At 34.3% G+C, this 24,617-nt stretch overlaps 2 protein-coding genes across 3 annotated transcripts in view; both read right to left on the bottom strand.

The window, feature by feature from the left end:
• LOC111420900 (zinc finger protein 541) overlaps nt 1–13,586 on the bottom strand; it is a 158,564-nt gene extending 144,978 nt beyond the window's left edge. For both annotated transcript variants that reach the window (XM_023053956.2, XM_023053953.2), the window contains exon 1: nt 12,943–13,586. The gene's annotated coding sequence lies outside the window, so the exon portion shown is untranslated. The remainder of the gene's footprint in view (nt 1–12,942) is intronic.
• Nucleotides 13,587–18,732: 5,146 nt separating this feature from the next.
• LOC111420962 (alpha-L-fucosidase-like) lies at nt 18,733–23,796 on the bottom strand. The gene is made up of 4 exons (XM_023054066.2): nt 23,617–23,796; nt 20,072–20,236; nt 18,943–20,000; nt 18,733–18,888 (listed from the first exon to the last, which is right to left on the bottom strand). Exons 1-4 carry the CDS (start codon nt 23,693–23,695, stop codon nt 18,790–18,792), a joined length of 1,401 nt encoding a protein of 466 aa, XP_022909834.2. The 5' UTR covers nt 23,696–23,796; the 3' UTR covers nt 18,733–18,789.
• Between the last annotated feature and the right edge of the window lie 821 nt (nt 23,797–24,617).

Raw genomic sequence — 24,617 nt, 5'->3', positions numbered from 1 at the left:
TTATCTAAGCTTTCGTTTTATATCAGATAGTGTTATTACTCTTTTAGTTTTCAGAAATGAAACAAGCTTAATTTTAACTAAACATTTACCATTCCTTTTCCTTAATACGTAACACATGTATTTATACGTGTGGAAAACCTACATGTGTGCACATACGTACACGACTGAAGAGTAAAGTCGTTTTGGATTGCGCCATTGACTGGTGCGAGCATCAGAGGCGTGTTAGTTTAAGTGACCTAGATTTCGTTCGTGTTGTTACGACGAACAAACGCGGTGCGTCGCGACGCTTCTGCCGACGACAGACAGCGGCACTATTCGTTCGTTGTTTATAGCGGCTGTCGCGGTTATGCCGCATCGCTTTTTTTTTAAATATTCGTCGCGGCCTTTGTCCAGCTCGAAAATATTTGCAAACGGCAGCTGTGCTCGGCATATTTCAAATTGTCTCCCTTCTAAAAAGTGACAACGAACTGTGGTGCGGCTCGGTTTTGTGGTTTTTCATGTAACACGTTCCTTTAATGCCGACACCGTACCACCAAATAACAAAATTCGAATATTTTCTGTTTTTTATATAGGTGAATGTGAAACCAACCTGAAAAAAATGATTATTTTATAATCAACGTACATACCACCGAGACATAATCTCAAAAGAGAAGATTATCAGGAAATTCTACTACATCTTGCCAACAAATTTATACTTGGAGGAGATTTTAATGCAAAACATATGTCTTGGGGTTCTCGCTTGACAAATACAAAAGGAAGACTGAACCATGCAACAGAGGCCCTAAATTGTGAGGTGCTCTCCACTGGGAAGCCAACTTACTGGCCAACAGATAGAAGTAAAATTCCGGATCTGCTTGATTTTTTATTACGAAAAATATATCGCTTAACTTCGTAAACATAGACGAAGAGTTAGGGCTCGACTCAGATCACTCACCAGTAATCTAAACTTACCAATTGGAATCTATTTCAACAAACATTAGATAACAAAATTGACAATGAAGTAAAACAAATTCTTAAAAGACATATAAAACGCAGCCTGGGCCTCAACTCCAACTTTAACACCAAAACCTAAATCTAATATTTATCCTAAATTCATTAGAGTCAAAATTGCAGAAAAACAGAAAGCAAGAAAGAAATGGCAAACCAATAGAATTCCTAGTGATAAAACTAAATTAAATAAAATAACAGCTGAATTAAGAGCATTAACAGATAGCCACTAAGAAAATAATATTCAAAATTACTTAAATACCTTACTGACGATGCCAGTACTGATTATTCTCTGAGGAAGGCAACAAGAAAGCTTAATAATAATGAAATAATAATGGAAATTGGGCTAAGAGCAATCAAGAAAAAGTTAATTTGTTTGCTGAACATCTGAAAGAAACTTTTATATCAGACAGTCCAACAACCATGCTAAATAGTGTCCTTAGCGTAATTCAAAGTGATCAGCAGAGTAATATATCATGTGTAAGAATGAAAGAACTGTATTATGAAATACAAAAACTAAATATAAAGAATTTAGACCGCAGTTTCCCAGGAAGGTTTGTTGTTAGTGTTTGCCTTAGATGAGGTTCTAACAGTTCAAAAGCCAACTCCTTCACAAATGATCTTTCGATAGGTTTACACAATCTAATCACACATTGTGAAGGCTTAGATAGTTCTCTCTTTATCAGAGAGCCTTACACCATCAGTATCTTTTCCTGCGTAAGTGTAGCCATTGTAGAAATACGAATTGCATCCGGTCATGCACATTACTTTTATGCCATATTAAGCTAGATTGCTAGGCATGTACAGGGTGTCCCGTTAAGCGTACGGAGCGGCTGTATCTCTAGAACGTTAAGACCTACAGGTTTGGGAAAAAATCCTCATAAGCAAAGTGAGCAAAAGAAATAGCTGGAAATTATTTTGAAGTTCGTAATTCGACCGCAAGGGGCGTACTGACATTGAGAAACATAAAATTCCCGCTATCTCAGAAAGTTCGACGATGAGCTATAACTTTGACAGCATCATTTAGTAGCTTGGATAATACCGCATCGCTTTTGTTTTGCGATATTTCTCATATCTGTCATAATAAGGGAGGGGGAGGCCAATGCGTTTTCAAATGTTTACATTTTAATATCTCCTGGACCATTCAACCGATTTGAATATTTTTGTCTTGTTTGAAAGAGCATTTTATGCTCATTTTAAAGATATTTTCAGTAAGACTATTTGCTTTAAAACAAATGAGCTAGAGGGCGTTATCTGCAGCGATTACATATTTTTGTGATTTTTGAAGAAAAGTTAAATGCAACGATACTATTTACTTCACAGACCCTAAGTAACCTTAAAATTTGCTTAATTTTAGTGAAAACCGCATCTCGATATCGCCACCCGTTCTCGAATTATAGAAGAAAATGTTGTTAAAAACTCGAGTGCCATCAATCGGATCCAGTTACCTCATCGACAAACACAAATCACATAACCATGGTAACTGTAAACATGTCATTTACTAACGCAGAAGCGTATGATGATTTATTTTCAATGTTTTGAATACGATGCAACTGCATGGCAAAAATGTGCAATGCAATTACGACAAAGAAAGACATTCTTCTCTAGAAGTGTTTTTAAGATTGACTTAGCGATTACGGAAAACTGGCAACGTGTAGCCCATTCAGACATCTCTATGAATTCGTAAATCACATTGGTGCGCAATGTGATCCCACATAATCTGGGAACTCCGAAAACAATTGTCCTTGTGGTGATTTCTCAAGAAAATAATATCTCCACCACGTTGTTTTACATCAGGCCTTAACAGATACCGATTATGATAACAGACTGAACTATTACCATTGACTTTTAAATATGATTTGGGCAAATCCAAACCTTTTATCACAAATGCTATGGATGCATGAAGCATCTGTCCACAAGCTGATGTAAACTTGCATAATTGCATATTATGGGTTCGAGCAAAACCCACATTGCCTTTATCACCCCTTTATCTATTGGGTAGACTAAACGACCTGACTTTTCAAGAAAAACCAATAACCAGGGAAAATATGTCAAAACACTAAATACCAGTAGAAACGTGTTCAGGGCCGAGACTTAAGCAGCGCTTTTTTTTCGTCGAAACTAGATTAAATAAATGCATCGAGGTTTATGGAAGGCATTTCGCACATTAGTGAGTTATTTTTGCCAAAAATTTAAGTTATTCTAAGTGTTTTGGTTTATTTTGTTTTATTATCATTGTTGATGTTTCATTGATCCGTTGGCTTTTCAACACGCCTCAAAAGTAGTTTTGGAGCAGTTCTAAGCTTGGATAAAGTGTGAAGGAAGGTTCTAGATAATAAAATTTTTGTTCTCTCTTATTTCTTTCCTAAGGTAACTTGATCCAATTAAGATATACGAATTTTTAACATTTTCTTTTATAATTCGAGAATGGATGGAGATATCGAGATGCGGTTTTCACTAATATTTAGCAAATTTTATGGTGATTAATGGTCTGTGAAGTAAATAGTACCGTTCCATTTAACTTTTTTTCAAAAATCACAAAAATATGTAACCGCTGCAGATAACGGCCTCTAGCTTATTTGTTTTAAATTAAGCGGTCTTACTGAAAGTATCTTTTAAAAGAGCATGAAATGCTCTTTCAAACAAGACCAAAAATATTCAAATCGGTTGAATGGTCCAGGAGATATTAAAATTTAAACATTTGAAAACGCATTGGCCTCCCCCTCCCTTATTATGACAGATATGAGAAATATCGCAAAACAAAAGCGATGCGGTATTATCCAAGCTACCAAATGATGTTGTCAAAGTTATAGCTCATCGTCTAACTTTCTGAGATAGCGGGAATTTTATGTTTCTCTATGGCAGTTACGCCCCCTAGCGGTCGAATTACGAACTTCAAAATAATTTCCAGCTATTTCTCTTGCCCACTTTGCTTATAAGGATTTTTTTCCCAAACCTCTAGGCCTTGCCGTTGTTGAGATACAGCCGCTCCGTACGCTTAACGGGACATCCTGTATATACGAACACAACAGTTACCTCTAAAAGGTATAAGCATTTTATCAATAGTAACGCATTTTCCTACGGAAAATAGTTTTTGGCTGTTTGAAACGAATTTGTCGAAAATATCAGAGATTGCGGGTGTTGGATTCGACTTCTTTCGTTTCTCCCGATTAACGCTGTTATCAAATGTGAGGCTGGTTAGTAAAATTTCAAACCTTTTAACAGACATTGTGATTATTTCCTAAATTTCTACCAATTGTAGAAGTTAGCCGTTGTAAACTTGTAATGATATTGTGCGATCATTTTTGCCACAATATGTGACTTCGTCGGATTCAGTTTCTAATTCCACATCATTTGCTTCGAGATCCATCCTAATAGTATCATTTCTGAGTTCTATGTCTAGGAAATCATCATCTGAATTGAATCATTACTATTCTCTAAAATATAATCAGGATCTTGGTCGGATTAATTTGCTATTTCATCAGGTTCTTCGTCCGATAAATATAAACTCGTTCCGTTAGCCAACAACATATCGTGTATCTTATTTTCAAAATCTGGATTATTCAAATTTATTCGGGTATCATGTCTAGTAGGACCAGGTTTATCCATAGTTGCTAAACTAGTTGCTACTTTTGTTTAGTCTATATATGCAATTAGAAACATTGGTCTATAGGACCTCCTTACCGTAATTCGAAACAACTGGTTTCATAGACTTGCACGTTTCTAGAGTCTACTACTCACATCACACTACAGACTGCACTATGACAATTCAAACTGTCTGCTGGACCTATGTTTCGGGGTTAATCTTGAAATTAATGTTTTTATTTCGTTTTGCATTCCCGAGATGTTTGAATAATTTATTTAAATTGATGTTTAAATTAATGTAAACTACATAGACTGGGATAATCCCAGTACCTGATAACGCATTAAGTATAAACTGTTTAGAAGATTTTGACCAGTTAAAATTTAATGCGTTGGTAGCTGGTTACTAACGGAATACGACGTGAATAAATTCACCTAAGCTAATCTGTTTTATCATTCGCGTCGGTCGTAAATCACGAGAGCGCGTCCTCCGCGTGGCGTCTCGAAGCGCGAATAATCTCGAAGTAAGGACAAAGCGTCCTTCTCATTGCCAAGAAACTATCGCATAAATTCATAAATCCGCAATCAGAGTGGACATAATTGCGCCGGGAACAATGGCGTCGCACAGCACTGCCGAGCCAAAAACCTTTAATAATGCGACGCCGGACGTCGGTGACGGCCGTGGTCAAGTGGCTCGCACCAGTTGGAGCCTATTGTAAACACGTTAGGAAGAAAAGAGCACACACGCCGGTACAGAGACAATGGCGACAGGTGCACCGGATACTATTTTTGGAACAGACTTTTGTACGATCTAATGATCGTACAAAGCAAAATGTTTTTAGAGGAGGAAGAAGGAGAATAAGAAGAAGAAGGTTAAAAGATCGAGAACTACGCGCTTTTGCTTCCGAATTACGGGTTTCATTATCAAGATTAATATGCCCGGTCGAGATTTAGGTTAATGGATTCGGAATTACTTTTCGAGTTTGTATACGCTTTTAGTTCGTTCGTCGGTGGCGGATGGGGGGAAAAGTTCGTGTGTGAGTGGATTCGAGAGGAAACTGTCGCCATCCGTTCGTTTCATTCGTTCAGTTTGTTCGTGTTCAGATTCAGAGAGTTAGTTCTATTTCGAGAGAGAGGAATATAATTCCTACAGGCAAATAAGCCGCCCGCTGGATACGCGGTCCACTACAATATTAATGGATGTCACATGATTCATCACTCTATTTACTGCGCACGGCAGATAGTTCAAAATCGTTGCCAAGTAGACCGCAATAGCATAACGTCCCGACGCCTTCTGTCTCATACAAGTTAACATAGATTTAAATGTGTCCATAGACGTTTCAACTGTCACATACAAACAAACACTTTCTAACACGTTTTAAAATCAAACACCAAAAAGTAAACGTTTCATATTACAAACTATCTTTAAAAAAGTATTTTTGAAAGAAATACAATCCAATAGGTTTTTATGCGACACAAAAAAAACCGTTAAATGAAGCAAGAAAGAAAGAAAACTGAGAACAGTTGTAACCGAGACAACATAATATTGAGGCAGTGATAAATACTCGTTTAAACAATTTCAGTTTTCTAGGAGAAGTATAAAATTTTAATAAGCAGTGAAAAATGTTTCTGACAATTTAGTTAATTAGATTAATTACAATCTAAATAAATTAAAGTATTCGTAACCACTTAAAGATGAAGTACTCAATTAAATTTCGGAAAAGAAACTTGGACGAAGAGAAACTCGGTTGACAGCCGTTTTATCTACGTCAGCAAATTAAGTTGTGACTACTAGATTAAATGGATGATTCCAAAATTCGCGACAAAGTTGGAGCCGTTTATAAAAGAAATATCAATTATAATTTAATTACGTACGATTTGCTTATCACTTAAAGAAACATTTTTCAGAATGGTTTAAATGTAAAGAAACACAAAATGATTTTGATAAGTTATTACATGTAATTTGTTTGGAAAGGTTTTATAAAAGTTACAAATGTGTATTTTAACATTTCATACAATGCTTTTGCAAGGTACTTTTAGCCAGTTTATTTCACTTACGTACAGTTCCAATTGCTATTAAAAATCTGTGAACAAATTGTGCCAAATATAAATTAGTTTCTGGATAATACTTCCTGAGATGTAGCATCGAACAAAATTGAAAAAATATATAATAATTTGAATTACTGCCCCCATAAAAAATCAAAGAGTTCAGGTACCAGAAACGCACGATTTTAAATTGCGGAAAGCATATGTGCTGGAGTTTAATTTATGCACGTTAAACCAAGTTAATTTACATGACACATCAAGATATGTAATGAGTTCCATTCGGCACCCGATGCTGAAATAAAAGAGAAACCCAGAAATTTCATGTTATCGAGGAACGCCATCAAGAATTTTGATAATAAACAATTTTGGGCTGATGAAAATCATCAAATAGTATGTGAAAATAAATTTCAAGTCTACTGTTCATTTAATATGTTATTCGCATTTATTTGATCCATTTTGTTATCAGTAAGACTGAACGGGTTGTAATACTTGTAAGAAATCAAATGTGGTTCATCCAATTCATTAAACTCTAAAAATGAGAGAGTTCCTAAATTTTAAACTTGAAGAAGAGCTCGGTTATGCCCCCTTACCTAAATAGTCTAGATTTTATCTGGGGCCATTTGAAAACGTTGGTTTACGAACTCTAATCAATACAGTAGAACAGTTTACAAACAGGAATGTAGCAGTATTCAGCACCATTCGTAATACTCCTGGAACCTTTGAGATTAACCGCCAGTCCATGAAATGAAGGCTTGAAACCTGGAATTTATCAAGAGGAGGTCAATACTCACAATTTCCTTAGGTGATACATCAAAGGTTTTCATTTCCATCTTAGAAGTTGCTTTTTAAATATTATATTCTGAATTAATTATTGTTGATTTATAACGTGTTCATAACGTGTTTTTTTGTGTTTTTCTTTTCATTGCTTGTGCTATTTGTCATTTTCTTATGGAAGTTCTTAAATATTATAATGATTTGATCGCATGTTATTACTATCCATTTCTTATTTTGCCGAGTAGTACCATCCCCTAAAATCTGTGCACCTTCAAATGTTCAATTTCAAATGAGAAGCAAAATTTACATGATACGTATGGAGTATAGGATCAGGCGATATTTATTAGTTTACTTAAAGTGTCACGTATGTCAAATTGGGAACAAAAACTTTAGATGCATTACAGGATCGTCGTAAAAAACCACATTAGGTCAAGTCAATGCCTATGATTGTGTCATCTGCATCTCATGTGCAAAGGTGCCTAAATTCTTCGTCCTACTTAAAAATATAGCGTCATCATCAAACAAGACTATATCACTCTCACTAGTGACAGCTACAGGCAATCATTTACAAAGATGAACAATATTGGATTTAGCACGGAACCTTGTGGTACATCACAGTCAACTGGCAGTACCGCAGTGTATTCTCCAGAATATTAGTTTTTAGCTACAAGGAATAATATTTTATAATTCTTTACGTTGGCTATCAACAGAAAATGTTGTAGATCTGTATCTTTCATGAGAAAGTTTTCTTTAGAATAATAGACCAATTTCTACTATTGGTTTCCTTTGTCATTATTTGAACTAAATTATGGGAACAACCTTAGAAACCTTTAGGCTAGCGGGAAATTCACCGGCAACAATGCATTGATTCAACAGTTTACACAAAACTGCTAAAGCAAGTTTCCTTGCGAACCTCACCATTCTCAAAATTTGCTGATACACATCTCTACTGCTACTGTCACTCAAATCATTTATGAATCATTAGAAATTTAAGCCAGTGAACTTTGATTCCCCGTTTCAGAACTAAGAAGGAATCGTCCTCATGATTTCCCAATACACTTACTTTTTCCAATACAAAGAAGTTATCAAGATAACATCGAGGAACTGAATTTAAAAGAAATGAAACCTATTACAAACATGTGTTCGATTATAATTACTAGAAAGATTAGTGTATTAAACAATGAAAACGTTGTAAATATCTACACCGAGGTTAGTGAAGACATTCTCTATGGAGCAAATCGAACCAATTAAACAAATTAAACAAGAAAATCGCCTCCTCAAATTCTGTATAACAAGCGACTTTAAAATTACCTTGGTAATAATGCTCGAGTTTCATTTTAATCGATTTAATAAGGTGTTCAGCTTTTCTAGCAAAATTTCGAAGTCGCCATGTGGTGAGCGATGGATTGTTATTAACTGTAATTTATTATACGTCAATCCAGTTGAGTCAAAATCAAGCTCCACTGTAAGATCAGCAATTTCAAACGGCGGTGGCTAATCTTCCATGTATACCATGGTATAGGATTCTCTAGTAAACCAAGTTATGCAATTATAATCCTCAATATTTAGGCAGGAAATCTCGTCAATCCTCGACCAGTGCTTGATACACAACTAATTAAAACGATTTATTATCAAGAAAGTTTCAAGTTTCGCTATGCTTGCAAAAATGTGTATGTAGAATTTAATTACATTATAAATTCAATCTGTATTTTATTAAAAACAATGTTGCAACTCAAGATAATTACCACATATTCATCACGGGCAAAATCTGTACAAAAGATGAGGTGTTATGTGATCGCAGACACATAATTTCTCTTCGAATTACTCACTACATAGTTGGCAATAGATTAAGCCAACTATTTGTAAGCTTGCTACGGATGAGGTGTTGTGTGATGACTCCTTCACATCTCACAACACCATTTGTAAAATAATGAAATCATTTGGAGAGTAATGAAATCATTTGAAATGTAATGAAATTTAGCAATCTCACGAAATTACTACGAAACATTATTAGTTTTATCGAAGTTCTTGGAAACTCGAGCACGAAAACGTTACCAAAATGGAGAAACTGTTTCTGTTTTCAATATTTGAACCACCTGAATTGTTGGCTGAAAGATAACACAGAAACATATACATACAGCTGATTCGACTCACATCACAACAACTATAATCATGTTTAAATGAAACGACAAAAAATAGGATGACCAACGCTGTAAAAGATGTTAAATATGATTCTGTATGTAATAACTCCTATCTTACTTACTTAGAAAAAGAAAAGCACGCTGCAAGAAAGGTATCATGTAATAGAAGTGTTCTAAAATGATAGGTATCAATTAGAGCAGATAAATTAAAACAAGGATTCAATAAAAGAAGCTATTTTCACTTATTTGATGGATATCTTGGGGAAAATTATCAAGAGCAATGATGTTGATTGAAAAATCTGATTTCCAATTTGATTTACGCACCAATATTTCTGGTTTTGATACGTTAGCACTGTTTTTTTGACAAAGAGGTGGTAAATCTTATCGTTACTGAAACAAATATTAACGCCGAAGAAGTGAAAAAGATTTTTGGCCTTTTCATATGGATAGGGTTAATGCAAATGGGAAACATAATGTCTTATTGGTCAACCAAACATGTTTACAAAAATACCACAGTCCCAATTTATGTCTCGGAATTACATTTCTCAACGATGAAGACTTTATTCCTAGTGAGATATTAATAAAAATTAAACAGCTGGTAGACTTGCTAAGTTAAGAATAATCATATCTTTGTTCACTGCCAAGTTTTTGTAATTGACGAAACTCTTGTTCCCTGGAGAGGCAGGCTAATTTTTCGCCAATATTTACCTAATAAAGCGCAAGGTAGGGAATCAAACTTATTAAGCAAAGTAAGCAAAATTTATTAAAGTAATATTGAGATCTTTGTTAAAAATTACGTTTTAGCTGCAAAAGTCTGCAAGGATTTATCACAAGGACGTCTGAAGAAGTTTATACCAAAAGAAGTTATGAACGCAAAATTGAAGGGAGGAAAAATCGTAGCGAAAGAAGACAAAAACGGTATTGTAGTACTTAACTGATTAGACACTCGAAATGTTAAACTATTGACAACGAAACATGCTTCAGAAATGGCGAAGCAGTTAAAGAAGCGATAGATATTTTGGATTAAATCGATTCCTATGCAACTTTTAGAAAAGGCATAAAATAGTACAATTTTGGTAAGTAATATGCTTAGGTTAAGTGCGGATATAACTAATAATCCAACAAATTTAACTTAATGATGATGTAAGATTTTGAATGATAGAAAATAAGTAATGTGTGTTGAACGTTAAGCCCAAATAAAAGAAATGTGTTTACATGGACTGTTTTGGGTAACAAATCATTGTAGTTTGAATGTAAATTATTGAAGTTTGTTTATTTTGCTAATATTATAACCAATTCTATTTTATTTATTTTTTCCAATTTAATTTGACCTCTAAATTTTGACGAATTTAGTAAAAAATTGAAAATTTCAAAATCTATACGTTTTGAGTGCGTTTGAATCCAATTTGACGATTTTTGTGATTTTGTACATCAACATCTTTTACATAAACAACCTTACCACAAAAAAAATCGAACCTCACGTAAAAAACAACGTTGTTTTTAGACGTCAAATATAAACATTCTAAACATCAACATTTCTCCCTAATATATGTATTTATCTGATGGCCTTGCTTTTTTTCATACGTATAAAAGAATCGTTATTACTTTAATGACTGACAAAGGGATAAAAGTAATCTTTTCAACGTAATAAACATTTTTGAAATTGTATTATTTACTTTTATTGCGAGTCTGAATCTCTCTGAAAATATTGGAGTTTATTAACGCGGACCGTACAGAACTGTGTACTACATATTAGTCCAATAACGCTGTAGAAATTTTCAAATAATAAAACTAGCAAGTTATTGCGACGTTCCAAGCTTCCTGGGGCAGATTCCGGACACCGTTTCGAAACATCAAAGGATTTAAGTTGTAAGCCCGCTGGGGACGCCGATGTAGAACGTAACTTACGCCACTATAATGCCCGTCGTATACAAGCGGATAAATAGGAGAAAATGTTTGACGGAAAATCGCATCCATTAAAATCAAGGTATAAGCTGTTTTGAACAAAGTAATATTCAAAGTAATTTAAAATCGTGTTGAATTTTTTGAAAAAGATGCTTTGGTTGGTTTCATTGAGGATCTTATATTTGTTTTCTCGAATGAATTTCAATCACGTTTGAAGTTGTTAGACGTGAAACTGTTTTTCATCAAGCAACGCCGCGCCGTAGAGAACCTCCTTGGAAATTAGGTATTTGCAAGACGTGGTATTAAAACAAATAATACGAGATACCTCTCGGCCTCGAGAACACTGTGTGTTGTGTTTGTGGAGAAACACAATTTCTGATTCGTCACGTTTTATTTTGCGGCGAGTAGAGGGAGCGATGGGAAATGGAAAACGAGGAAGTCTATTTCTGGAACGGTGAATCTAAGTTCCGCGAAGAAAGGAGCGTTAAAATCGCGTTTGTCGCATGACCCGTTCGTTTTTCATCAACGTATATTGCAAAGCTGTTCGATGGAATGCAAATACTTTTTATGGTCCTGTATAATTTGTCGATCGTAAAATTTAACAGCCGTTTCCCCGATTTAAATTTTTCACCTACATTGAACACGAAGTTTTTATATTATTATGGTATGTTGTAATAAATATTTACGATCTAGCTCTGTTCTCACTTACATGACATTAATGAAAAATAATACATACCTAAAATAGAATTATTAAAATTATTCTGGAATGTTTTAAACGAATCGACATCGACATCCGGTGTTATGAATTTTTGGGTGTCGAAAACGCGTTGTGTATGTATAGTAAGAGCAATTTAACAACGCCCTGTTTATAATTTAAATTAAAAGTTGTAGCACTGTGAGGCAGGAAAACCAATTAAAAGTCGGTAAAGAGCGTAACTTCAACATTACTGCCACCGTGCGGAAAGTTTAATCGTTACTCCTTCGTAACGGTGAATGTGTGTGTTCGACAACTTTTATGATCGATAGAAAATACTAACGGTTTGCAAACGGAAGTTTACAACAAAATTTTCGACATCAAAAGTAATCAAAATCATTAAAATTACTATTATCATACAAAAAGTGATATTTATTGAGCGATTATTTGGACGTTTCAAAAATTCTAGTTATTATCTACGAAACTAATTAAATCAATTTTCACATAATTTATCATTTAAAATATTACAACAGATTGTACAAATTTATTATTGTAATAACAAATTAATATTGTTGTGATAATTTATGAACTGGATAGAGAAATTGATTAAAACTGAAGGTATAATTTAAAATTATTTTAAAAGTAAACTAAAAACAAGATTGAGATAAATTAAATTGTTCTGTTTACAGACAGTTTATTAAGGAAATTAATTTATTCAGAAAAACAAAGCCAATTTTAGCTTCGACAATAAAATCCTTTTTGGTATTCAACAGCATAAGAAATAAAGTGGGGGATTTTTAGTTGACATCTTACCGTGGAGGGTATGGAGGCCTTCTCTTCGGCGGCGGTTCCCCTTTCGGGGGGTACATGTCCAGTCTTGGCGACGAGGCCTGCCGGCACCCGCACTGTGGTAACGCGTTCCTCTTCCTTGGACGCAACCCGTTGGCACGTGGCGGCCGCCCCTTTAACCACTGCAACCCAACTTAGTACATCACCCGAAGAACCGACACCCGCTTCATCACCACTGGTTATGTTTTCGCGCACTCAAACCACAACTGGCATCAATCAATCAAAAAACCAAACCGTCAACAATATATGTTACAAAAATCAACCCTTTATCTCAAAATAAAATTGTTTTTCAATTTATACTATTATCTTCTCTCGTTTAAGAAGATCTGAAGTAATACCGCAGGAGGTAGAGGAGGAGCATTGAAGGTAAGTTTTCGACAGTTTCCGTTTATTTCTAATATAGATTATATTATATTCTTTGGCACCGTGTATGTTTTTTTGGTTTCTTTTCAGGTTTTCAGAAAAAAAATAACGGGGGATGAAAGACGGAGATCGAGAAGGTTTGCTCCCCCGTTTATTGTTGTTCTTGTGCTTTTTAGTTATAGTGACACCGTCACGGCGCGTGCACACGAAGTCGATCAGCCGAGCAGCACCCGACGCCGAAGAGGTTTGTGCGGCACTGGTCGACGGCGTTGATATCGAACGACGCCGGCCTCACGGCGCAGGACGTCGCGACGGCGCGTCGTCGTGCTACCTGCTGCTTTTCCTTGTTGTCGCGGACATCAACGTGGTGGATCAAGAAGAGGTCCATAATCATTAATGTTGTTATATAAAAAAATTTTATTTTCCACAATCAGTCATTTATCTCATAAGGAGGAAATACAAAAATGACTTAGGTTGAAAAAATTGGAATATAACACCTATCCTCTGCCTAACATGATGAAAATGTTGAATCAGCTGAGAAATTCTATTTACAAATTATAGTAAACCATGTAAGGTTATCAATTTCAAATGACTTCATTAGAATCTTGAAGGTTGTATAATAGGAACTCCAAAAATGAGCAACCTGATATGAAAATGAACACTGAAATTTTGAGGAGCTATGTTTAAACAAAATCTTTGCCAGAGATTCATGTTATGATCATCCGTTCTGAACGTAATTTTACAATTGATTGTGAGATAAGGCGACTTGCAGGAAGTAATAAGACCGTAGATTAAAGACAAGTAATGAACCTCAACTTTCTGTCGCATATTCAGCCAATCACTGGATAACAAAACATGCGATACATGACTTCTTAAATTCTTACAGGATCAACATGAACCAAATAGCACATCATAATAATTAAAATGACCGTTTCAGACCCTGCGATAAAAACATCTGAACAATGACTTCATTTTAACCAATCAAATAGATAACTCATAAACAAAGAAAGAGCATAATCAGATACACCAACAAATTGACGAATAGCTAATAAATGGAAAAGCCAATCTTGAATGACCTTCATGATATAAAATGTCTAGTAGATCTATCAGCATCAAGAGCTCTACGTACAGGGTGTACGGGTAGAAAAAATTTGAGGGGTTATAGGTCCCCTTTTTGTGAATAAAAAGTCTCATAACACAATGTCCCATTCTTTGCCATTTGATACAATAAAGTTAAGGGTTTGAAAGTTTAAGTACTGCTGTATAAAGAATTATACTAAGCAAGCTTTGTTTATGTATATAGCTTTAATTTGACACATAAAAGTCATATTTGAGATATTTTTTTAGAGATTGTTTACTTTATACGAATAAATTTATCACTTCTGTTTTATCACTCGTTAATGTGAAAATTTACAAAAATTTAGGTTTTAATAAATAAACTTGCTTATTGTATTAAAAACGACAAAATTACAAAACTAGAAACAAAGTACAAATAATAATAATAATCTTTATTGTGTTGTAGACAAATCAAAAAATTACAACAACAAACGTCATTTTAGTAACATTATAAAGCAAAACAAAGCCTGCTTAGTATAATTCTTTAACCAGCAGTACTCAAACTTGTGAACCCTTAACTTTATCGTATCATATCTTAAGAAGGACAAAGAATGTTACATTGTGTTATAAAAATTTTTTATTTAGAAAGAGAAGACCTATAAACCCTCAATTTTTTTTTACTCGTATTTGATACACCCTGTGTATCATCAATTAAGTCAAAAAGTACTATGGCACAGCTATACTTACTCCTGAAACCATATTGTTTCTCAAATAGTATAAGTATCTAAAAAAGATCTTCATAGCTCCGCCATAATCTTCTCTAACACTTTAGACAAAACCAGAAGGAAGATAATAATAGTCCTCAAATCTTTAAACTCGTTAACTGGTTTAGTTTTAGAAACAGGACTCATCAGAGTCTTGAAAATATGACTACTACTATCTGTGCCAAAAGTCACTTTAGAGATTGATATCTTCGCAACTGATCGATGAAAAGAATTGCGGTAAAGTTTGTTGTAATTACTGAACATTTCTACGTAAGATATGTTGATTTGAAAATGTTCGGCTCCGCGGTTTTCTTTTTATCGGGAGTTAAATGAAAAAAGTACCCGATTATTGAGGGAGCCGGCAACTTTGTCCAACTTTTTTTCTCAAAAACTATCCGACGAAAAGATTTCAAATTTGAACAGGTGGTAGAATGATGTGTTCTTAACGAGGGATATATTTTATTCTTTCGATATTATCCATAGTTTCGCAGAAAATCGCGGTTTAGTAGGATGCTGTTATGTCGAAAACGGCTGGGTGAATTTTAATGTGGTTTTAATCAAAATATGTCAAATAATTGCATTTGTCGAATCCCGTTATCTATTTATCAAAGTTATGTTTCAAATAAATAAATATTAAATTAAAAAGAAATAGAAATAAGCTATGCCCGACATCGCGCCCTTATTTTACCTACATTAAGAAATAAGGGCGCGACGTCCTGTCTGGAATATACACCAGTACCTTTTTAAAACGTAAAAAAGATAACTTAAACGCCGAACTTAATTTTTCATTAAAACAAACATTTTAAGCCACATTATTGATTAATTATTAATAAATTATCTATCGGTAATTCTCTACGATTTCCAGTAATTAAGGGAATCCATAAATTTTTAGCGTAAAATGAATGTTTAAACAGCAAAATTGAAAATCATTCCCCACATCAACAACCACAAAAAATTGTGTTTACTGTAGCCAATTAAAAACAGTAAATATTTTTTTTGTGCTTTAAAAATATGTTAGTATAAAAATTAGATAATGTTGTTACTATAAGAGTTTTTTTATGGGTTCATTTTGATTATCATCATCAATGGAATGTATTTTATTCAGGTTGTTACAACCAAAAATGCCCCAAGGTGTAACTGTTGTTTACAATTCGATTTTAATGAGCCACGTACCAAACGGAACGGTCGATGAATGTAGCTTCAGGCTACTTTTACAATTTATCGAACGCTATTTTCAATTTTTAACGATTGACAACGTTTGGTTTTTCAAATTGCTCGGTACATTTTATTCTCGTCATTGAATTTCTCATTTTCTGCATTACAATGTTTGATAATCAAGTTCAAATATATGTCGTATACATATATTTTGCGATATGTTATTGACAAATTCATTCAACTATGTCTGTTGCAAATGTGAAACATAATCAGTCTAGAGATAGACACTTACTAAACATACACAAAGATTAAATTATGTTAATAACGGATGATGCTCGACTTTCAATTAGATACTATTCCTAAGGTACGTTTTCCCGTAGAAAAAGTAGAGAGATATTAATAATCTTCATCCAACCACTTCAATATAAAGATTTTTTAATGAAATTTAATGATTAAGATTTTTCTTTTCTTATAAGCCTGGGAAAGCGTCTGAAAGGAATAGGTTGTTTAAAAATCGGTAATTAAGTTGAAAGGCAATTTTAAAACAAACTGGAGAGCTTTTTTCTGGCGATGAAAATAATACACTTTGACTTAATTACTATTTAAACAACTTATATAAGGACTTCCCTAAACTATTAAGTATATTTAAAAGTGAAAAAACCCTGTTTTGTTTTTTTCAACATTTTTAAAGTAAAGTACTTTAGATGATAAAGTGTTGAATTTAATTTAGCTAAATATTTCTTTTTGCAAACTTTACCTATTTATCTTACTTTATGGAAAATATCTTTCAAACAAAAAGGTGGTCTTGTGATTTATTATATTTAAATTATATCTTAAACGTCAATGAAGACCAGAAATATCTTTTGGTCATAAAAATCATCTTTCAAATAGGTAATTATAAGAAATTCAAGATTCGTTCCTAAAGAAAAATCGGAAAATATGTGGAGAAGAAGAGACGGTTGGGGCTTTTGTGGCTTTTAACGTCCCAGCCCACTTATGGTAATGGATACTACGGGAGGAGGACTACGAGATATTGCCATTATAACGTTGCAACAAGCTTTTTATGTTTCGCGTCTTTAAGCGAACTCCTCCCTTTATTTTCCCTTTTCATTTCCGCTTCGTGGACGTCTCTGAAGAAAAATCAAGTCTCAATATAGGTACGTTGATATCGATATTTCACGTCAAATTTAAATTAATCCGGCGAATGAAATGAACGCCGGGGTTAGAATGGTTTCTTGATATTTATAATTCTAGAATTTCGACAACAACGACGGGTTGGTTGTTGTTGTGGAGAAAATTGCTTTTCAGGGCGGTAATTAAACTTCGCTTCTAGCAAAACCTGGAACCGGACGTAAACGACGGAATTGTAGAAATAATATGGCTGCTGCGCGCGATGTTGATAACGTTACACGCAGAAGGAAGAGCGCCTGACCGGAAGCGGCGCGAGAGCAAATCGCAACAAGCAATTATCTTCTCGGATTACCACTTTGCTTCGAATATTAACGTCCTGAAGCGATGTTACAGCGGTTTCCTCTCAACTCTGCGTAACGCGATCTCAACACAAACCCAGTACCTACTATTGTATCTACATGTCAAAATTAGAAGGAGAAATGAGGCGATGCTAAAAAGGGAAATAGTAAATTCTATTGTCTTATTTTAAGCCAAATTGTTACCTACGTTGAGTGTAGTATAGTTCTTCTTGTTGCGATACATACGGAATTATTCTTGGCAGTTTTGGGTTAAACATGAAAATGGAAACAGAACGGCTACAAGGTGACTCTCATATGATTTTCAACTTTAATAATTTACACCGGTTACATTAATATTTTACAAAGCGAAAATTATTAAAATTCACTATTAAATTAATTCTCACACGCGTAATTTATTATTGAATACATCAAATGAATATCATAATTACGTAATGTAATATCTTATTGAAATGAATCACATCAAAGCAAAATCTCCGTCAAAGTTAATTAAATATACCACGCAAAATTCATTTACTTAGTTATTTCAATATCGACCCAATATCAATTTTTTAAAATGAAAATGTTCAATTCGCCTTCTATATAATTACCGGGGCGCTTTCATTCTGTGGCGTTTCTATTCGTGATGCGGTCATTTGGTCGTCGAACAAAAGCGTCCGAACCCCGTTGAAAGCATTTTGAAAACCAACCACCGCCGCGTGCCATAATTACATTGCCGCCAACGTAACGGACCGAACAGAACAGACCTAGACCACTTTTGCGTGTCGGCCAATTCAACCTATAACTCGCCGATGCGATGAACCGGTCATTTGAAAGGTCTCTTTGTAGTTCTATTATTGATATTGGAAATCAGGCGTATTTATTTGGAAGTTTTTCGAATAACTCAAAAACGTCTATCCATTCTTTTAGGTTTTGCAAAAACTTGACAATTTTTAATGGATTTGAAACAAAAATTTATTAAAGATATCAAAATGTTGATATTTCGTCTACGAGAAATTACTTATCTTCAACACCCAGGCATATTCCACTTTTACAGATGACTTGTCTGGTAAGACAATACTAACTGCATCAACTGTTTTGGTCCACTAAAAAAAGAAACAATGTATTTATAATAATAATAAAATTTTGAAATATCATACAGCCAAATTTCCGTTATTTCCCAATAACTGCACGGTAGTTGTAGAATTAGCAAATAATTCGTCAGCAGAAGCTAATTGAATAACATTTCCGGTTGGCCAAATTAAACTGATAGCATAAACAGTATCACCCATATCATTAGAAGTGTACCAAGTTTGATGCAAAGTATCATTTTGTTTTTTCCATGGAACTGAATCATAAATAGCTTCTCCGTTAACTTTTAACCAAGCACCCAATTGCATCAATCTTTCTTGAAAGACTGGAATGATTGTGCCCTCTTTTGTAGGACCAACGTTAATTAAAATATTGCCGCCGCAACTAACAGTTTCAACCATTGTTTTAATAAGTTCATAAGCTGTCATGTAATCTTCAAAATTTGCATTTCGACGATAACCCCACGAATACCGATCGATAGTCATGCAATTTTCCCATTTGTGTGTTTGTAATACACCGGGATTGAAACGATCAGCACAAGTATAAAAGTCGCCGTGTTTACACAAAATTTCCGAACCCCATCGATCGTTAGCTACAACATTTTCTTTAACCGGACTTTCGTTATAAAGCCATGCCAAAAAATCCGTGGATTTCCAATAAGTGTATTGTGCCTCCCATTCACCATCGGACCAAACTATATCCGGTTCGTACGTTGTTATAACCTCCTTTAATTCAGGAAGAACTTTATTTTCAACATATTCGGACGTTAGAAAACCGGTTTCTTTATCCGATAAATATCTTGGGTTAAACCATTCCATTAAAGAGTGATAAATACCAAAATGCAAACCTTCGCTTTTCACCGCTTTTGATAATTCACCTAGAAGATCACGATGCGGACCTACATCCATCGAATTCCAACTAAACGATTGTTTAGACGGCCACAAAGTGTATCCTTCATGATGTTTACTGGTTAAAACGACGTACTTAGCGCCAGATTCTTTAAACAATTTCGCCCACTCTTCCGGTTCGTAAAATTCAGCGGTAAAATCTCTGGCGAATTCTTGATATTGAAATCCTGGTGGATAATTTTTTTCCATAAATTCTTCATATTTTGAAATATTTCGACCTAGAATTGAAATTTGTATTATGCGGAATACAAATATTTCGGATTGATGTATTAATAATAAAATTTGTTACCTTTCCAATTAATCCAAAACCATTCTGATCCAAAACTAGGCACAGAATAAACACCCCAATGTACGAAAATGCCCACCTTGGCCTTGTCGTACCATTCCGGTAAAGGGCGTGTGTCTAAACTTTCCCAAGTCGGTTCGTAAGTTCTCTCGATATTGATGTATTTTCCTAAAAGTGGTACAAACAGAAGGTGTAAGAACGATAGAACTTTTCTCATTGTACTGGTGAGGCTGTGTTATTCGTTCGAATTGCACTAGTATTCCGATTGTGTTGTCTCTAAATGGTTTGTCGAGGTCGAAGTACTCTTACAAAAACATCCATTTATCTCTACCACTCAAGGATAAGGTTGAGTGTTTTGTTTGGCTTAATATTTAATTTCCTATTTTGGTGATAAGACGTCTTCAAGTTAACGATTTATTTTTAATCGTGAAAATTTTTTTTAAAATACTTTTAATCAAAGAAATTAGAAAGGTATTTCTCGGTTGACTAAAATGATAATTCGCAAGGGGCGCTACTGCGCTAACCGAAACTGCAATAAATTTCCACAGAGCTCATCGGCATTAAAGCGCAAATTATTGCCCAGGGATAAGATCCCGAACTGTTCTCCGGTAGATTACATTTTAAGTATCGCAAAGTTCGAGCGAAGGAGGAGGGCGGTGCGGCGGCTGTTTGCAAAACGGCAACCCTAAAACACAACAAGCAGAGCTATAGCGCCGCCTTCGTCCTCTCGGTATCCATTAATTTTCAATTCCGCATGCCGGAAAGGCGATTTTCGTTAAGAGACACGTTTCCAATGGTACTATTCTACCGCAGAGAAAGGGCAAAGAGAAGGGAATCTTCCAAATTCACCAAGATGCTTACGTTTGCATTTTAAGCACGAATCTTACTCGGCAAAAATGTCAAAGGTGGAACCCTGATTTAATAATTAGAATATCCATTAATGATTGTAAGTAATTCATGATTTTTCTGCATAACAGAAATAACAATGACTAATAATTTGGTACTAGTTTTAATCAGAGTAGCGATCTCCAAAGTTATCCAAGAGATATTTGACACAGCTAATACAGAATAATTGTATGTATATTGAAAATAGCATATTACCAAAGTGGATTCTAGCCAGGTAGATTGACGTCAAACCAAATATTTGTTACATAAAAATAAAAAATAACTGTTAAATAAATAACAACATAAGCATGGAAAAGGCAGTAAGGAAAGACAATAAATAAATCTAAACAACTGCTCGCTTAATCGGACGACGTTGACATGGTTTCCAGAACTCTGTCGCAGGTGGTAGGAACTTATACAACTCTGTAACATTCAGCCAACAGCTATGCCTTACAAATAAATGAACAAAAAACAATGGTCGTGGCAATAACTACCTCAATGCATCTTTCAGACCTCTAAGAAAATTTTGCAATCGACACTGAGAATTTCGAAGTGGTGTAGGAGCTTTACATTTTCGCATACTTTTGAAGCTGATTTTCATAAAACTTTAGATTACTGTTAGCAATAAGCCTTTTATTTATTTTGGTATTTTTCTCTTACCGTTATCTTTCCAATTATGGACTAAATACGTTGTTTTCCTGGCACTAGTGAGGTAATGGTAAATTTTTCAGAAGCTGCTGAACCCTCAAGTCCCGACGAAATTTACATCAAGTTGACATCCATACAAATTGTTTAATCCATAAACCTTAGATTTTTACTATATTTTTTGTAATTAGTTATTGATTCGTTTGCGAGAGTTGGAGGTAAGATTAATTTTTCCTGCCAATCTGCATATAACTTACAATTTTAACAATAGCTCAAAATCTTGATTCATCACAAAGAATTGTCATGGTAATCAGCTATAATATTGCCAATCGTGGTAACAAAGTGGAGAAAGCACCAATATAGTAATTTGGACTTCAAAAGCAAGACTTGAAGCAAGACTTCAAAAGAAGTCTTGCAGCTAAGCATATCATTTCAAAATAACTGCAAAACGTGACATTGACGTAATAGCCATTTCCATGATAGACGCAATATTTTCTATGACAACGTCGAACACCTCTGAGTATGCTTCAAACATATCTACAATTTCTACATAAACACTTCTGGAATGCTTTTCTGAAGCAATAAATTTGACGAAAAATGGTTCGAACCTAGAAATCATAAAGTTAAGCACTTCACACATATCGTTGACATATGTTCTCAATTTAAATGATGCATAATAAATGTTTCACTAACAATAATCTATTTAATTGGAGTAATATAGAGTGGGGCAGAATGTAGTCTTTAATTTTAGAAAATCACCGTAGGGCGCCCAGACCGAATAGAGAAATGAGCAGGTTTTCTGCGATGATTTTCTGATGTTCGAATGACCTCGAATTCTTGAAGCTGTAAAGGTGGCGATTGAGGATGTCAATGGTGGAATTTAGATATACTCTGAAGAGTGGCCGAAAACATCTTTCAAAGGCTCAACATGTGTATTGCTCGCCAAAGCCGCCACTTGAACGATATTATTTTCAAAACATTGTGAAAAAAACCGTGTTATATGTACTTTTAAGCAATAAAATCTTTTTTATGTATCTTGAATCATTTCTTACAATTAACCCGTCAAATCAGGGACTGAGTTCTGCCCCTCCCTGTGTTATATTTTAATTAGTTTAAATCAAATAGAGAATATTTAATAAATCCAGACGATTGTTGTGATTTTGAAGAGGAATTGGATAAATTTTAAAACAGATATGAGATTAAATAAATATTTTGATAGCAATTTTAACTAACATTTAAACTTGTACATTTGGAAATGATGATAAAGTAGTTTTGTATTAATGAGATTTTGGTTTATGGTTTTAGGAAATAGCATTGTTGGGATATGTATTTGAATGCAACAAAAAAAATGTTTAGTGATTAATTTGGCAAATTCGCATGAATAATGTCCAAACATTAACCGCGTTACATTGCGCAATGAGTTTTTGTTTTTAGTCATCGCGGCCCCACAGTACATTTAACACAACCGCAGCATCGACAATTGAACGAGGCCCCCCCGTTACAGCGTGAGCTGAAATGAGCTGAAAAGATATTTGCGCTAACGTTCGCAATTGTACTTATTTAATGGCCTATTTTCCGGTTTCACTTGGATAAGTTCCGGACCAAATAGACTATAGATACTATTACAAAAAATGAAAAAAAAAATCAAAAATCCTATTAGATTTTTTTTTGGGCAAGTTTTTATTAACTTTTTTGTTCGAAAGTTATTACTGATGAAATCCAAAATTAATTTGCAACAAACTCAATGGAATTACACATAGCGTACGGCTATAGCGCTGCGCACTGTAAATTTAAACAATGCGTATGAGTTAACCGGAATATAATTATATTTTACGAGTTTTGTTCAATGCCGTATTTTTCGTCGATGCCGGAATTTGTTCAGCGTTATTTAATAATGCATGGTCGATATATGCATTTATTTATTTTCGTGGAATTCGCCAGAGGGATATTCGTATTCATATTTTATCCGCGATCAATATTTTATATTAAAAATAATAGATAAACCTTCAATTCGATACCTTCAAAAGTGTTCCTTATGCTCAATTCACTTTTTTCATTATAAGCAAGCTCCTTTTTTGGGGGCAACGAAAGTTCCATCTTTTATCTTTAAAATCTTCAAATACACATTAAATTTTCTAACTTTACCGAAAATTAAAAACCCGATATTATCTTCGGTTTTAAAGAACTGACATTTATGACAATGGAGTTGTCAACACCATCATTTTCGGTTCCTTTTCCGGTTGGTAGTTAATGGCAACCTCTTTTATGTTTTATTTGCACACGCAGGGAAGAATTTAATTAACTTTGTACGGTGCTTATTGTAAAAATACTTGAAATTTTATTCGTGGAAAACGACACGAACACGATTTACGGTTGGTTTGAGTTGGATTCTTGTCTGTACAATTTCGAGCTCGTTCAGGCTCGGGGTCCAAGTATATAGATTTTAAAAATTATATTACAAGCGGCTATTTCATTACATTGAGTGTATTCATTACGGAGCGATGAAAACTTCGATATTAAAAGTGGAATCTCGGGCTCGAACGCAGAGATGTTTAATAAAGGATATTAAAAAAAATTGTGCAAAAAATTTCTGAAACCGTCTCTTCTTCTCGTCGCTAATATTACATCATAACGTTTCTCACCAAAAGTTTACATTGTTCATTTTTTACTTTGTTGTTTATTTATTTTTTATAAACGTAATTCTTATAATTTATATTGTTGACTTATTTTCTTCATCTGTATTTAGATAAAATGTATACAACTAAAATATTTCGTAGTGACAATATAATCCTTAACTTAATAGTAAAGTTAAAGTTGTTACAATATATTCATGGTTTAGAATGTCCAAAGCTGTAATAAATGCACTTACTAACGTGAAATGCGTTCCAGTAAGAGGTACAGAAATCGCTGGCTCGACTTAATCCTAACAAACTATCAGAGGTAAATCCGTATAAATGAGAGTAACACCTGGCACTTTACTATCAGGAAATACAAAAACAAATCAGCTATAAATAGAGTT

The sequence above is a fragment of the Onthophagus taurus genome, chromosome 7, assembly GCF_036711975.1.
Source record: "Onthophagus taurus isolate NC chromosome 7, IU_Otau_3.0, whole genome shotgun sequence".
NCBI classification, from domain to species: domain Eukaryota; kingdom Metazoa; phylum Arthropoda; class Insecta; order Coleoptera; family Scarabaeidae; genus Onthophagus; species Onthophagus taurus.
The sequence above is the reverse complement of the archived record's forward strand: the minus strand, read 5'-3'. Positions and strand labels throughout refer to the sequence as shown.